Source organism: Pholcus phalangioides, unplaced genomic scaffold, assembly GCF_987345545.1.
Source record: "Pholcus phalangioides strain wild (caught in Gottingen) unplaced genomic scaffold, Ppha-v1.0 ptg000015l_1, whole genome shotgun sequence".
Lineage (NCBI taxonomy): Eukaryota > Metazoa > Arthropoda > Arachnida > Araneae > Pholcidae > Pholcus > Pholcus phalangioides.
Window position 1 is genome coordinate 4,132,585 of NW_028301608.1, and position 17,734 is coordinate 4,150,318.

At 37.7% G+C, this 17,734-nt stretch overlaps 1 protein-coding gene across 2 annotated transcripts; it reads right to left on the reverse strand.

Moving 5' to 3' along the window:
• Positions 1 to 330: 330 nt before the first annotated feature.
• On the reverse strand, positions 331 to 16,850 carry LOC149075278 (uncharacterized). Of its 2 annotated transcripts, none has more exons than XM_089242608.1 (5): positions 16,632 to 16,850; positions 12,722 to 12,838; positions 7,537 to 7,794; positions 5,677 to 5,811; positions 331 to 2,602 (listed from the first exon to the last, which is right to left on the reverse strand). In XM_089242608.1, the coding sequence occupies exons 2-5, from the start codon at positions 12,825 to 12,827 to the stop codon at positions 465 to 467; spliced, it is 2,637 nt and encodes an 878-aa protein (XP_089098734.1). In that variant the 5' UTR covers positions 12,828 to 12,838; positions 16,632 to 16,850; the 3' UTR covers positions 331 to 464. The 2 variants fall into 2 exon arrangements, with proteins under 2 accessions (XP_089098734.1, XP_089098733.1); XM_089242607.1 differs by having other exon boundaries at positions 7,528 to 7,794; positions 16,632 to 16,717.
• Positions 16,851 to 17,734: the final 884 nt, after the last annotated feature.

Consider the following 17,734-nt stretch of genomic DNA (forward strand, 5'->3'; position numbering starts at 1 on the left):
TAGATCGCAATACACAGATTACAATTCATTACACAATTATCCTCGGTGTGCATGCAAAATGTCATGTAAAAAACTGCACTTCTCAGGAGACAAAAGAAACCAGCAGCAATAGCCAACTGGTTTCAATACACGGGACAGTTTGTAATAATGCCATAGCTGGTGTTCTATCGGTCAGAAACATATGCCATTTTTACAGAATATGGAAACACACATGAAGAAACTTTTAGTGGCATAAAAAAAAATCAAAACTTTGAAATATGACATTTTTCATACATACTAACATTATGATCTATGTGTTAACTGTTTATTAGGAGTTCATTATTTAAAAAAAAAAACGCAGGCCAGTGTAATATTTTAAAGTGTGGTCTATATAAGGTGAAAAATAAATTATTACCAATAAAACCATAAAAGGAAATTTCCAAATGTAAATAACAAGCGAATCAAATTAATGGACCATACTATTGCTAGAGGTGACTACAAGCTTCCCAACTGTTGTCGCACATGCTAGGATCGCGAATCTGCAAAGCAGGATGTAAATTCCTACCCAAAATTGGGTCCATAGGATTTTCATCTATCTGACTAGCAGAGAGACATCTATTGAGAATCCCAGCAGATGTTGAAGTTATGCTATATTCTGCCTTGGGTAAAATAGATTCACTATTGACAATCCACACAGGTAAAGTTCTCATACCATTCTGAATGGTACATGTGCTGCCCGATAAATTAGCGATATCGATCCTGTAAGTCCTAGAATTACTCGAAACTGAAACCGGAGATAAATACTGAAACTTTTTAGACCGGTTTTGCCGCTCCCTTTCTCCACCCAGGGTGTGACTTGGCTGAGAAGAGGTGGCACCTTGAGGTGAAGAAGTTGGGGATGATTTGTGATAACGTCTTTCTCCAGTCTCAGAGCAAACAGAGCCAGAACGAGTGATTCGGCTTATTGTGCTGTGACTAGAGGGTGATCCAACAGATGCAGACATGCGCCCATGTGCTCCGGAGCTGCCCATTCTATCTTCTATTGAGCTTTCTGTACTCTGCGGGCGGGAACTCCTGCTCTTTACCCTACGATGAATTGCTACCATGCTTGAAGGCAGGCTGTTATAAGTTTCTGAATAGAAGAATGAACCGCTGAAGCCATTACCACTTGCATCACCAGAATTTCTCTTATACGACTGATCATGTATACTTATACTCGTAGGCCTAATGCAGCGTCTAAGACCACTGCTAGCCAGCTTATGTCCGATATGTGGGTTTATGGCTTCCATAGGTCGAGAACATGATCCAACATCACTTGATTTGCCTGCCGTGGTTAGATCTGTTTCAGGTAGATGAGCAAGGGTTTGTGAAGTATGTATGCTATCTGGGATACCATGACAAACAACACTGCAGCTAATCTCTGTTGGCCGACCTTCTTGTCGTTTCTTCTTCCTTTTCTTAATTAAAGAAAACCTCTTGAAATGTGACAAAGTCTTTTGGAATGGTGGTGCTTTATTCTCATCGTCTCCACTGTCTGAATTCTTTGCAAACGTTTGCAGCGTGTCCTGAGCAGAAGTCTGTTCACATTTCACAAGTGAATTCCCAATCACTTCATTTTTAGGTACAGATCCACCAGATTCCTGTTGATTTCTTGAGAATTCACCTTCCGCAAAGCTAGAATCACTAGTGGATTCTGGACTAGGAGTGGGTTGTTCATAAGTAGGACTAGAACTGCTGGAAGATTCACTAGGTTCTCCATTCCATGCAGTAGGGTCAGGGTAAAGATTATTGTTGCTATTATTAGCAGTGGTATTACTATGGGTTTGGGTTGAAGACCCAAAGCTAAGACGTTTGTCTCTCCAAGGCCTACCACCTAAAGATTTTGCATTACTTTGTTCACCAAAGTCACTACAAGAATGACGTTTATTCCAAGACCTATCTTCCACTATATTACAGGTACAACGAGCAGCAGCAGAAGTGCTCGCTTCTTCAGGGTTAGGCAACAAAGATCTTGTTGCATTTCCTGCTGTGTTACTGCAGCTTGCAACAGTTTCCTCACTAACAACCTGTTCTTCATGCACAGATGATGAAGGCTGGCTTACTGAAGGGCCGCTTGAGCAACCAGGTTCTTCATACTGAAAGTCTGGAGGCAGTACTGCTCTCGAAGAGCTTGTATGTGGTTCAGGTTCAATTGTTACCCTATGAGTATTCGACGCTGAAGGAGCATTGAGCACATTATCTGATGACTGGCTCAACTGACTATGGTTTGCCACTGTGAACACTGAGGATGCTGGAGCGGTGGCTTGAGAACCAGACAGCCTGTTTTCATTAGTGGAAGACGTTTGCACCACTTCAGTTTGAGCAACACTTGCACCTGCATTATACCGACGGTTACCAAATGGTGCAGTTAACTGAACAGAGAGATCATATGGTGGAGGAGCTTCTCCCGGTGGAATATACATCTCAGGTGGCTTCCAAAGAGTATAAGGTGGAGGAGGCTCATCATAACGGCTGAAGTCCAGATGATCATGACCAACAAAATATCCAACACTTCCATCTTCATCCTCTGAATATCTTCGTGACAAGTGAGCAGTCCCATTATCCATGCGACGAGCGTGAAATCCTAAAGAAGAAAAAGAGACGTTTCATTTTACCACACCAACAATTATTTTACATACTCTTTGACCTAAAGCAGCTCAATCGAAATCGCAAACACAATCCCTTATGTCTGTCACAGATTTTTTTAAACACAGTTCTGGTTTTCACTAACCTCTTGGATCAGGTATGATCAGGGGGAAAAATTTAATTTGTAGAAATACCATTACGTGATAACAGATTTTTATTTTATATATCTTTCATGAATTCTAACTTACCGAAAAATTTTGACTATCTGAATTCAGTGAAACCTAAATATGTTTAAATACAGTAGAATCTCGATCAACTGGGTACGAAAATTTTAATTTCATGTTAAGCTCTTCCCTATTCATGCTGTAGTTGGTGGTTTTTTTTTCATTGGTAACGTAAGATTTTGTGAATGTGTCAATAAAAAAAAACAAGCATTTCTATTCTGTATAGAACTGGATTTCTTCATTCTTTTACAGAACTCCTCTCCCCCATTCTCAGAGGTCCCATCTCGATGTGTTGAAACAGCAGCCTTCATATGCACACATAAGACCTAAGAACCGGACATTGCCCTGGCGCGATCTGCATTGGAAAATTTAGCCAAATACAGACAATTACAGGCCCAGGAAAAGCTTCTCATGCACATGAAGATGTTATACTAATTATATTGTGTATCGTGTTATACTACTTGGTGTCAGAGCAATGGAGAAATTTGCCTAAGCTCTTCCCTCTTGGTACACCAACGAATGACGATGACAGGTGTTGATTGAAATAGATTGGTTTTTTTTTACAATTGAAGGGTTCGGATGAATGTTTTGTTATGTTTTTGTGAAATCTGTTTTTTTTTTCCACTGAATAATGCTCCATATAGCTTCTGTTATAGCTGCAATTGTGAGTTCTATAAAGGGAAGAGCATTCTATGTTGCCACGTTATCTTCTCAGATGGAAAACTATTTATGTTAAACTCAGGCGAAAAAATTTCCCTTTTTTAGCGATAACTTTAATTGCATCTTTTGTAAAGTTTGAAAAAAATAACATACACCATTATTTGTCTGAATCCTTCAATTGAAAGGCAAGATACAAGGATTCTACTATCAGTGAAGCCCAGTGTAATATAAGTGCTTTTTTTTAAATCAGATTTTTTAGCACGAATAACATGATATACAGTCAATCCTGCTTATAACGTCTTCACCTACAATGTTTTCCCGCTTAGTAAAACTTATTTTCGTTGTCTCAACTCCAACTAATTCTCATTAAGATTTCCTATTTTTAAGCGCTTTTCTGCTTAAGTTTTCCATGATGGGTTTTTTGGAAAATGTTATACGTGGGATCCACTGTATATACACTGGATAGTAATTTTAAACAATGAAAATACATACTTTTTTTGTCTTACCCCTCCTGGTTTCTTAAATTATTTTTTTACACTATTGGTGGTTTAACCATTTTTTGGGGTAATCTGTGTTCCATTTCCTCACCATTAGCCCAGATAATCGAGGTTTTACTGCATATAAAAAAAAATAATAATTTCAACAACAAAACTAACAATGAATGAATGAACGCCAGGGTCTCTGCCACCGGACTTATGCCGTTGCCGAGATCTCTTCCAGCCCAGCTTTGTGGCAGAGTCTGGAACAAAGTGTTAGTATACCTAACAGCCTGAGTGTGTAGCTAGTGTTGTGTATGATATTTCAGTGCTGCCATCTATACTTCAAATTGTGAGTGAAGTGTAATGATTGAATATTTGTAACGTTGTAGTTGCTCTCTGTGGCGAGACTTTTTAACGGGGAGATCGGCTCGCATTCGCGCCTTGAAGTTGGGAATCACAGAAAACCAACTTCAGCCGACCACCACTGTGGGGTTCGAACCCGGATCCTCGCATCGCGAGTCCGTCATTATAACCACTCGACCACCACAGCGGCAACAAAACTAACAAGAAAATTCCCTTGGTTTCAGATAGGTAACTGACTGTCACATGCGATAATTTGTTTAATATGCACTTCTTGGTTATTATCTATCAGAAGCCAGGTCACTTAGATCAGGGTTCTTTAAACTTTTTTCAGTCACAACCCAAAATCTGACAAGGTCAACTTTGCAACTCACTGGTCTATTCTGAATTTTAAAATATTCTTAAATATTTCTGATTAACAAAATGTTTGAATTTTGAAATTATTAAAACGAGTCCATGGCATCTTAACAGGTGGGCTGTTGCCGGACATTAACCCTGGGCGATCCACATTCAGAGATTTAGCCAAACACAGACAATTACATGACTGGGAAAAGCTTTTCATGTATAGGAGGTTTTGATTGAAATGTATTGTTCTTTTAACAACTGTGTTTTTGAGAATGTCATGCTCAAAAAAGGGCTACAACATCTTTTTGACAGCCTGTATATTTATATGTGTCCAACTCTTTTTACATCTTTTAGAATTAAATTATTTACCAAGTACTAGATTTTGGTCTGTTTCCAATTTATTTTTCCATGGTGTGGTATTTTCTTTATCAGACTACATATCCTCACCATTTTTCTATACAGCAACAATTCCCCCTCCCTTCCCCAAAATTTTGGGTACCTTCAAACGAGTTTTCTCTCCCGCAACAAATTTACAATATTTCAGATGGTTTGTTTTCAGGCTCCACATAGTCCACCAAAAGCACACTTCTGGAAATTTCTCAAAAACAGCTATAATCTTTGGTTAAGATTGCAATAACTTGCTCGAATTTTGTACTTTTGCATTTAGAAATCTCATCACTGAGCAGACATCTCAATTGACAAGATTATTCATTTTCACATAGGGTCTATATGTTGTCTGCTTATTCCAAGAAATACCACATATTCAGGAGGTACAAGTGACATGTCCAGCACTTAATAATCCCAGTGGCTAATGGTACATCCATGATTCAATCAGAAAAATATAATTGACAGTGTATTAATTACTCCTCCTAGTTTAAACTTCCCGTCATGATTGCCACAAAATCACTTTTAGCAAGTCAGCTCATAGGAGGACACGTTGACGGAAAGGCTGGTGCATGGAGTGATATAAAAATTTGATGAATATAAATGAATATATGACTCACTTCTAATCATGAGCAACAAGCGTCTTTGCCTAAGCCTATGAATCATGAACAGCAACAACGCTAATATCAGAAAAGATGTCACAGTGCTCGCTACAAGTCTCAGGCCCAAGTTTGTAGTATTCAAAGAGTCAGATTCTATAATAAAACATCGCGTAAATAGAAAAATATTATTAATACGCCAGTATATTCTAGACATCTTTAATCAAATTCAGTTATAAAATCTCATTTCCAAGGAAAAAAAAACTTCCAATATCTATGAAGAAAAAGTACATTCTGCCTCGAATTTAGAAAAAGTAATATATTCAGATCTGCCAATCATCAAAAGATACAAATTTTGTTACTTTCTTATGAAAAATGTGCAATTTATTTAAAAATCCGGCAAACACACTTTAGCATGCCAAATTTTTTAATGTCCTTAATAACAATCAACATAAGTAGTAATACATAACACGACAAAATTACCAATATTTTACAGAACATTTCCGTATTTTTACCATCATTTGCTGTCCAACTTCTGTCCATGAACATTCTAAAGGAATGACAATCATTGAATGATACTTACTGGACATTTTCGCTATGCTAAACATTTTTTCATGAAATCATTCTAAACCCTCAACTTCTCTTCCATCAATAATTACCCCACAACTAGTGATGTCTTGTATTTTTGGTACATAGATCATGATTTCCGTAATTTTTTGCAATAAAATATTGACTAGATCGTAATACTATCTACCAGCCGTCTTTATGATCAAACACATTGAAAAAAAACTACTTTCATCGTGAACAGGCCACGTTTGTTTATGATCATCGATTTGGATGGCTTTGACCACCATTCACATGTGATTACGGGGTTCTTTTCTAAAGAAAAGAAAGTGACAGACGAAAACAACAAACTTAATGGTTTTTTTCTTCATTTTTCAAGTTTTCATTTTTTTTTATGTTGATGGAAGTAATTGAAACCTGGCATTATAAATTCATAGTCCAGAAGTCCTGTAAATGTTGCAAAATCCAGTATTGCCAGTCTAAATCTGGAAAGTTGGCAGGTCTGTACATTGGAAATGTTATTTTTTTTAATCTTCTGCAAGGACTATCATGTTCAAATTTGGTAAACTGACTGATCGAATTAGTTCACGATCTCTTACATAGAGCTTCAATAGATATTTTTATTAATTTTATTTTCACTCCAAAACAACAAAAATTCTTTAATATTATTTGGTCAAGTGTCGGTATAATTGAAAGAAAATATAAATGTACATGTTATAGCCAATTTGGTAATAAAATTATATGGCCTGCACAAAACTACATTGAAATCCACGATTGAAAGATTCTCCACTCCAGTGCAGCATGTTAAAGCATCTCGTGCTGTAGAGGGAGTTACCATTCCTATAAAAAAAAAAGCAGCACTCTCTAACATGTGCAATCTTGTTCAGAAAGATAAAGGCAGCACTAACAACCATTTCATTTCTCTAGATTGCATTATAGACAACAAGCTTTTTGTAGCTTTTATTACTTACAAGACTGAAGACGAGGATGATCATGAAATAGGCCCAAATCTAAATTTTCAGAAAGCTACAGCCCAGATCAAGTTTGAATGAATGGCGATGTAAAATTTGTATAGCTCACAGGTGGCAAATCCATCTGTGTTCCTGTCCTAATCAACCCCCCTCCTGAATCCTTCTGATTCATTATCAGAAAAAATTTGCCGTAGTTTAGGGACAAATTATATCGCTCATGTTATTCTAATTGAAAAAGATTTAATTTGTGATGTGTTCTTTTAAATAAAAGAATTAATAACTTTATTTATGCAGGAATTTGATCAAGTAAATTCTTCCTACTCTACTTATTACTAACCATCCTTGCCTGGATATGAGCTATTTCCAGATCCCTTGTTCGGAAAATCTCTGTCCAGACAAACGAACTCGCAGCACTTATCACTCAGTGCTTGATACTGCCTGCAGTTTTCGGGTGGCGAACAGAAAACAGCAATGCACATCTCAGGTTTTCCATTCAGGCATGTGCACTGGGTGCACGGATCACTTCCCAGTGGGAAAAATCGGTCCCCATGAGAGACTACCTTCCCCTTGTGATCCAAGCATGTTTCCAGCTTTTCAGAGGTACCTGGAAAATAAATAAAAAAAGTTGATTAATATAGAGAAATATTTAGTTAGTAAATTTTCATCGAGGTGAATATTAGATTTCTCCATTGCTGGATAAATCCTGGTCACCAAGGCAACTAAAAAATTAGTATTGGCACCTAAAATATTCTTTGTGTAGTTACTAAATTGCAGGCTGAGAGCAGCACAAAATGTTTTGGAATTTATAGCAGCATATCTGCCAACATTAAAGAGGGTCACTGATGTCCTGAAAAAGTCAAAAGAGGTATTTATTTTGGTTCTTTTTATTCGGGCAAAAATTGCTTTTGGTGACTAGATCTCTTGTGATTTGTCCAGCCCTAGATTTTTCTATTATCACAAAACATTTAAAAGAAGATTTATAACTCTTTTGTTAGTGAAGTCAAAGGACGTCAACTTAAAGCAAAGTATAGCATTAATTTGATATCTATGTAACAACTCTAATACTAAGACAGGGATTTTTTTCCCTGTCTGCTACAGAACCACACATGCATTTTTTAAGCATTCATTTGAGAAACTTCCAACAAATCTGCGCATGCCAGAATATCTGAAAGGTGCATGCTATGGGTTCGAAGAGCTGGAGAAACTGGAGAAACCGCGAGACACCCAGGCTCTGTCGCAAGAAGCAACATAAGCTCTTCGGCTCCCCCAGAAGGGGGGAGGTCCAGGGCATCTCCGGCAAAGCCATTATTTATTGATACGTCAAAGATTACATATAGTGAAAGGGAATTAAAAATTATGTAAAAAGAAGAATCAAATTAATCAAGTTAAAGTCAAAGTGCAACGGGCACGGATAATAAATAATCATGGAAAGATGTATAAAATCATATCACAAAGGCGCAATCAGAAATTTGATTAAATAAAATAAATAAATAAATTGAAATTAAACAAATAAATAAATTTGATTGATTGATCGAGAATTGTTTGACATAAAGGCAGAGCACCCCATTGCGCTCGGGCAGTTCAGTACACTCTGTCCAATTCACTTTTGATCACAGTTGAAGGTCTTTAAAATATCTCTGAGACACTTGATTATAGATTTAGGATTCATCCTGCTCCCCGCCTTCAAACAGTGCCACCAGCGCACTGTCAGGGTGAAGACACTGCAATCTCCTTAATGGAGGTGCTTGTACCAGAGTTGCAGGAGCTGAAGGAGACGGATCCCTTATCTTCCCAGGATGTTCCTCAAGGAATTTCACCATTTTTCTTATCTTTTCTCTTGATTCCTCTCGACGTAGTATACTAAGCATCCATGGTCTGCGTAGATGGGCAGCCGGGGAACGGAAGTGATAGGGCGTCGTTTCTGGACAGCATGTGGCGTGCCAGGCTCAAGACAAGAACATTTGTCACTGGCAATCACTTTAAAGCGATGTAAGTTTGCCGGGAAAGGTCCATGACCGGTGACAAATAAGGTGAGTTCGCGTGACCAGCCCCTGAGTTCGAAGAGCTGCCATCCAGCTTCAGAATCAAAAGCAAGAGTGGAAGATACATCAATTTTTGTTATTTAGATTATTTTATTGTTCTGGTCTTTCTGTCTGCTTTCCATAGACCAATGTTTTCAAAGGAGAAGCTCCCATTTGTTTCTAGAACTTGGAAAACCACAGAAAAAACTTCCCTTAAATTACTACTACTTTTCTTTGTGCCCTTTCCCTCATCTTTGCCACAGTGAAAATTTTAACAAACTTTTGGTGGCATTCTGTGAAGTGGATATTGAGCAAATTCTGCCAAAATAACAAAAACTGATTGGCGCTGTACATGCTGAAGCAGGGTTTGACACTGGGCTGGACAAATCTTAAAAAATTTACTTGCCCAGCCGAGCATGTAACTTGAATACATGCCCAAAACCTATTACTAAATATCATTATTGAATTTACTCACTTCATTGTAAAAACAAAATTCTTTTTTAACAACAAGAAATTGCAATACAGGGCTGGACGAGTGCCAGGTCGCCATGGAGACTAAAAAATTAGAATTTGCATCAAATATTTTTTATGTATGATAACTTAATTAAGTAGAAGGAAGACACAAAATTATCAGAAATTATGCTAGCATGTCCGTTAGTATATACAGTCCCTATATTCTGGACAAGTAAAAAATACGCTATTTTGGACAGATTTTTGTAGGGGAAAAAAATTGTTTGGCACCTATGAAATTTTGCTAGCACCTAAAATTTTTTCCGATTTTTCAAGTCCTGATGTAATATGCATTCACATAATTTTCAAAAAAGTTATTACAAATGTACAAATATTTAATATAAATCACGAATATGCGTTGACACTACACTACTGTGGCTGTTGACATGATGGAAACCTTTGGCATACTTGTCTCCCCTCCCTCTTCTTTCTTAGAATTCTTTTCTATTGCCCCCTCTTATTAAGCTGTCCCATAAGATCTTATATTTTTCTGCAGCTTCTACTGCCCCCCTCCTTTGAGTCGCTGCACAAAGGGGCAATATTACCCACTTTTCCTTTGCTGAACACTGCTTTGGTATAGAAGACTGCCTAAATTCTGTTGCTGGCACAGGGTCAAATTTATCAATTTTCGGACCATCGATGCTCATCATCATAAAATTAAAGGTCACCAATTAAAAATCTGAAATCACCCTCACTGATGGGAAACAAGTTTCACATTTTTGGCTCTTATTATGTGCTTGAGTTGAATGTGGTTGGGAAAAAATTGTTATTACAAAATATATAATAAGAGTTTTTACATGTTGAGCAATGAATTTGTCCAGCCCTGGCTTGTCACCACAGTGACCGAACATTTATATGGGAGTCTGCAGACAATTTTTGGAAATTATCTCAGTGACCCTTTTCTTACGTTAGTAGACATGCAAAGTACCTGAAAATTATGAAAAAAAATATGAATTTTCCTGGGGGAAGAGGGAAAGGGACAGGACAGCACTCAGGCATGCTTTCTACTAAGTAAATTGAGATTTCCCGAAGAACTGACAACACAAAAAATTAATAAAAAGCAATTAGTTCAGCATCTAGCCCATCAGCACTCTTCCCTAAGCAAGAGCTATGGGAGCTTCCCACTTGTTGAAGGAGAAGGGTCACACTTCTGCATAAAATAAGTATCAATTATGGAGAGCCCCCACCCCCACCCCCCCCAATATGTATTAGCAGGGCTTAACAAATTGGAAAATATTTAGGTGCCAAGCATGATTTTTGCTCAAGAAACATGGTCCTAAATAATGTTTTTTTTACTCTTAAGGAACTTTGTAACTTTTCCCCACATTAAAAGATGAAATGTAACAATTTCAGAAAATTTTATATCATCCTTAGCAGTCCTGCCAACCTTCAGAAGGTAAAATAACTTTAAACTTAATAACTTTAAATAACTTTAAAGGTCCTATAACTTTATTACGAAAATCCAGCAATTTACTTAAAAATACGGCAACTCTACCTATGAACATTTGTCTTTTTATAAGCAAATAATAAGGATTAAAATAAATATATAAGGTGATCATATTATCCATATTTTACAAAACATAGCATAGCCATATTTTTGTTATAATTTGGTGTCCAATTATTCTAAACAAATGTCCAGTTATATGAAGTACGAAAGCCTGGATAACCAAGCGTTGATCAAGATGTAGTTCGGAAAGAAAATTCACATTCCTCTGTGGGGAACCAAACCACCAATCTCTTACTGTGCGGGCTGTATCTCACTAGTCACTCGTGGAGAGTGACATCGCTTCTCTCTATATGTCGCCATCTGGGGGGCTGCCGTCATAAGAGCTATTAGTTGAGCTAGGAGGCTGTCCATGTGCAGTCCCATTCAGCATTCATACATATGCTCTACGGAATGAAAATGTCTGTCCTCTATAGTTCAATGGTTAGAACACTTGCCCAGACAGTGAGAGACTGGTGGTTCGATTTCCCACAGAGGAATGGGAATTTTCTTTCCGAACTACATCTCGATCTTTGATTGGTTATCCAGGCTTTCATACTTCGTATGAATAGCGGAGAGTAACATAGTTTCTCTCTAAATATCCAGTTTTTTCAATGATGTTTCCATAAATTTCTAATAAGCTATTCACAGGATATTAAGAGCATTAAAAATGTTTCAAACCTGTGGGTGCTCATCGTAAGTTTCATATAAGAAATTTTAATTTTTGAATCAATTCTGGGGGGTGCTCAAACCCATTCTAAAAATTTCCATGGGTGTTTGGGCACGTACAGCATCCCTGGCTACACTGCTAGATATTTTTGTTGTATTTAATGTGTTTTTCGTGAAATCATTATAATTGACAGAGATTGAAAATTTTCGGCCATTAAATTAAGAATTTCATCCACAAAACTGGCTATGTCCTATATTTTTCTGTAGTATTCATTTCAGAGTAATTTTTTTCAACAATTTGTGTTTTGTATCTTGCTGCCAGGTTTCAAAAATTGAATTCATAAAGAATTTTTACAAATAAATTGGTATACTGCTTAAAGGAAGTAGTGTAACATACGGTCTCCACTTTGACCTGTATAACATATTGGAATCACATAATATCCTTCAAAGGTTCAAGTAAACAGACTCGAGTATTCATAACGCCAGACTGGACAAATCACAAAAAATCTAGGCACCAGAACAATTTTTTTAGGAGCCAAATAAATTTTTTACCAGAAGAAAAACGTTGAAAATGATGTTTTTTTGACTTTTCAGGGCATAGTGACTCTTTTTCATGTTGGCAGATATGCTGCTATAAATTCCAAACATTTTGTGCTGCTTTCAGCCTGCAATTTAGTAACTTGCCAAAGAAAATTTCAGCCACCAATACCAATTTATCAGTCACCCTGGAACCTGGGTTTTGTCCAGTCCTGTCATAACTCCTTTTGTCAATTTTATGATTTTTCTTTGAATGGAAAAAATTATTTGATGCGAGTAAAAAAAAAAAGAATGAGCTAAATTTGCAATACCTTCGTCATTGGTTTCTTGAGCTAACGTGTATGAGAATCCCAATAAGATGACACAGATAAGACGGACAACCAACATGCTTAAATTAACAGTAGTCATGATGAGCATCGCAACTATACCTGAAAAATAACAATTTTGACTCATAACAATATATTTTGCCATAAATAAAAAATCATGCAACGCAGAAAAAAAATTTGTCGTTCCACAATCCATTTCAGATCGCAGGAAAAAGCTCAAATTTTTAAAATTTCCCAATTCATAGCTTTGGTTTCAGGAAAACTGGCATTGCTATTTTCAATTCCCAACACTAACTCAGAAAAGCTTAGCAAGCCGTTATCCACATTACTGTGGATATATATAGGAAATTTAACGAAGAGAAACATCTTTATAACTCGACACAAAATAGATAAATCTTGCTAAGGTCAACTATGATTCGTGATATTCTATCTTTGGAAATTGGTCAAGAGTTTTGGCCAAAGTCCAAATTGCAAAAATGATTCAGACTTTGGCTGGCCATTTCGCAAAATGGCTAGAGATCCCTGGCCAAAGCTCAATGTGCTGATGTAAGATGGCCCGGTAGGAGCCAAATACATTTTTTTAATCACCAACGTGTGATACATGTCTATATACAGTAAGGCAGCTGTATTGGATTAACTCTATGTGGCGAGTGGAAAAAAAGTGAAATTTGAGGAAAAAAACTAAAAAAATAATTATATAAACATTAGTTTTTCTGCCAAATTTTAGAGAAAAAAATGATTACCACATTGCGACTGTGGTTTGATGGATTGTCATAACTAATGTGAGCATAATTATCGTTAAAAAAATACACCAACTTGATGATGATCTCTAATCATGTCTTTTGTTATCAGACTTGGGCCAGTAATCACTGGCCTGCCAATGTGAAAATTTTGGACATTGGCCGGTTCCAGGTCACTCCCATGCTTGCACACACACTCTCACAATATAATTCCTTTTGTTGCTCCCTGGCCCGATTCCTTGCTTTCTAGGTCTCTCCCATGCTTGCACACTAATTTTTGCCTAATGACCTGGTTGACTGCTCTCAAAGTCACTTTTTTGGTCACTCCCATGCTCGAACACTCTCTAGGTCACTCGTTTTGTTGCTCACTGACCTGGTTCCTTGCTCTTTTAGCCACTCACTCCTATGCTTGAACACTCTTTTGCTCACTGACATGTTTCCTTATTTTCCAAGTCACTCCCATGCTTTCATACTATCAAGATAACTGATTTTGTCCCTTACTCACCCGATTCCTTGCTCCTAGGTCACTCCTATACTCACTTACACACCCTCTCAATCACTCTTTTGGTCACTCCTATACTCACTTACACACCCTCTCAATCACTCTTTTGGTCACTCCCATACTTGAATATTGTCCCTGTCACTCATGTGCTTGCAGACTCTTTTGGTTGCTCTCAGACTTAGTTCCTTGATCTCTTAGCAGAAGTGGAATCAAAATTTGCCTCCCCTCAGGAACTGCCATACCTGCTTTGCCCCCCCCCCCATAAATACACAGCAAACTAAACCCAGTGTAAATGGCCCTTAACGTCTGCATACATTATAAAGCACTTAACTTAAAATTCAGTTTACTAAATTACTTAACCTGTGTGAATAGGCTTTAAGGCCGTGAAACCTATGTGGCCCCCACAAGATGCCACTATAGAGAGTGATGCCAAATTAGGGACGCAGAAAAAAATACAGTTGCAGAGAATTTTTAGGGGAAAAAAGTTTTATTTACAAAATTCAAACTGCACGAATGTATTGTATAGGAATTTAATTTGCAGAGGAAACTAATTTTTTAATGCACGAAGCATACAAATTTTCTAGTTTTCCGAGTCATTTTACTGATGCAGCTTACACCATAGACCCCCAAAGCAGAATGTTTTGCATTGTTCTGCACAAAAAAGCCCTCGGCTGACTCAAAATATTCTGCAGTAAAAGTTTTACGATAACAATGTTTCCTACAGTTTTCTTAAAATTTCTTCAGATTGTTCTGCAAGATTGTAGATTTCAACATATTCAGCTTAGGGACTATAGAGGGACACCAAACAGAGGTGAACTTATAGTTTCATTGCCCTTCACCTATCCTAATCTAATTTTATTGACCACCCATTCTCCTGAAATTGGTCACCCTTGGCATGCTTAGTTCCCCCTCCTGTAAATATGGCCCTTTGCTCCTTTGGTTGCTCGCGTCCGCTTACTTTCTCTAGATCGCTCATGTTTACACTATCCAGGTCACTCACTGATGTGGTTCTTCGCTCTATAGGTCACTTCCAAGCTCACTTGCTCTGTAGGTAACTCTTTTGACACTCACTGACCTTGCCCCTCACTCTTTCAACCACTCATTGACCTAGCACCTCACTATTTGGATCGATCACAAGCTTGTCCGCTGTTTTGGTTACTGATATACTTGCACATAAGTGGTTGCTCCCCAAACTAAGTCATTCTTGCCTTTGCTCATAAGCTTGCACACTCTCTGGGTCACTCTTTTGGTTGCTCACTGACTAGTCACTCACTCTCAGCAGAGGCAGATTCACGGTTTTGTTAACCTATTCCCATTCTACAGTAATTTTCTCGACCACTCATTCCTCTAATTTTCTGCCCTGGACTTTAAGAACCCCCCCCCCCCCCCATAAATATAACTCTGGCGCCGAAAAGATGTCTTACACACGTAAAAATTCTGTGTTGCATTGCCCCTGGCTTCTGCATTGTATCATGGTATCAAGAAACATTTTAACAAGGAGTTATCTGGTACAAAACTCTTGACATTGTAGGCTCAACATGAGCACAAGCGGATTTCCACTTGGAGTTTGAGGGGGAGGAGCAAGATTATGCCAGTACATGTGTGAGTCAAGCACATGAGTGGTGCCATGGTAAGATGCTCCTCTTCCACCATGAAGGTTACCGTCAAGGTCTACAGGTTTGAATCCCGGGGGGAAGAACATCAAAAACGAATTTTTTAGTTACTTAGCCTGGGGTGACCACCGATAGATGGTGCCTTCATTTCTCAATCCACTGGTTGGAAATTGCCCTACAGCAATATATGACCAGAGATGGTGTGTGGTAAAGTAACACATGAGTAAAAACAAAAAAATCAGCCGGGTCAACTCCAATCACTGATGCTGGGCATAATGGCTTGCATCACCATCCTCTGACCTGGTCAACCAATACTGCATCTGTGTTCCCATTTGAAAGGCATCGTCGTCTTAACGCATGGGCCCAACTGGGCACTGCCCGAGGCCTCACAGAAATTTGGTCCGATTGAAAGAATTCACTAGGTAGGGCCTCAGAAAAATCACTTAGCCATTGGCCTAACCGATTGCTCGATGCTCCTAAGAATGCTTTGTTAAAAAGAACTTGTTGATGGTTGCTTCGATCAAAATTAGAACTATCATTCATTATGAAAACTTTAATTTAAGATTATCGACCAATTGCACAGCTGAAGAACTTAAATAAAAGGGGGGGGGGGATGAAAAAGTATATTCAAGCTCAGAAATGCCAGCAAACAGTTAACATATAATTTTAATGTATATTTCGAGAATTAAATACATTCTCAACATTTTAAGTTGAAAACTAGGCATCACAGGCAAAGTCATAGATCATTAGATGCACTCCAGATGTTTTATATCTATACACATAACTTGAATGGCACTATTAGGAGGAGGGGATAACGTAAATATTTTAGCAATTTACGAGGGGAAAACGTAAATCTTGGAAATTCTCAAATATAAATGATAATTTGGGCGATCAACAGCAACTAATATATATATTTATAATGCGCTTGTATTGGGATAAATTAAAATCACGATATGCCTAAAATATTGGTCATGTCATGGGGGGAAAAGGGTACGTAAAAAAAAAAAGAAAAAAAATCGATGTCCGCTGGACACACATACCACGAGAAAAGAGAATCGACCATCGGAAGCGCTCATCTCAGCGATTATAACCTCCACATCCGCGACATTTCGATTATTAAATTAAGTGAGCAATGCGATTATGAGCGCAATTACGAAACATCTCTCGGCCCCGTCCGTCCGTCCGTCGATTCGACCGTCGACCTGATCATTAATAAATCCAGATGAACAAGAAAAGAAAAACAACCACACGCCCCGTGTGTTGCCAAACTTGGTAATCAAAACTATCATAAAAGATATTTAAAAAAATTACAAGACTTACGACTACAATAATTAATAAACGAGTATTACACTGAGATATGATTTCTTTTCCTCACCATCAATGGGTACAAACGCTCGTAAATTATTATCATTGCAGAAAGTACTTGATGAAGTTGACGCCATTGCCGGGGCAAAAAAATGTTAAAATATTTGATTCAAAGTGACAGTGTGACCTTTAATTTTGCTGCCATCTATTAGATATAAAACTAAACTTTTATTATGATTCTAAGTTCAACCGTGATTTCAACCGTGTGCCACATAGTTTACTATGTATGTAATAGATGGCAGCAGAAGTGCCAGAGTGATAATAGTTTTGCCTGACCATTATTTCTGTGGAGGAAATCGGTATTCCAAATGCGTCACATCAGCAATTCTTGCCAAACTAAGGTTATCAGATTCAAAAACTCAGAAAGGAGGACACCTGTCTGAGCCTTAGAGGAGAAATACAGTATTTCTCCTCGATGGTCTGAGCACCCTTAGTGACGTCCCTTTTCTGAATTTTCACAACAGATGGCGCCACTACTCTGACCAACACATATATATATATATATATATATATATACTCCAAGGTTGAAATATTCTATCTGTTAATCTATGGTAGTGGTTGGTGTTACGCCCCTCTCGTTCTGCGTTTGTGCCTTACCCTTTACTTAATTTTTTTTTCTCTCTTAATTTTCATTTTAATTTTTTACTAGTGTTTCCCTCTTTAAGTACAGTTTTCTTTATTTGTTGAATTTTAAGTAGTAATTTTATTTAATTTCCTGAAGTGAAGATCAAGGCTCTTGGTTAGGGCCTTGCCCGTTTCCGGGGTCTAGTTTGACTCC

Coding starts and splice junctions, on each gene's coding strand:
- LOC149075278 (XM_089242607.1), bottom strand. CDS start 12,827: ATGCTCATCATGACTACTGTTAATTTAAGCATGTTGGTTGTCCGTCTT. Junction 7,795..12,721: donor TCAAGAAACCAATGACGAAG/GTATTGCAAATT, acceptor TTTATTTTCCAG/GTACCTCTGAAAAGCTGGAA. Junction 5,812..7,527: donor CTCATATCCAGGCAAGGATG/GTTAGTAATAAG, acceptor GTTTTATTATAG/AATCTGACTCTTTGAATACT.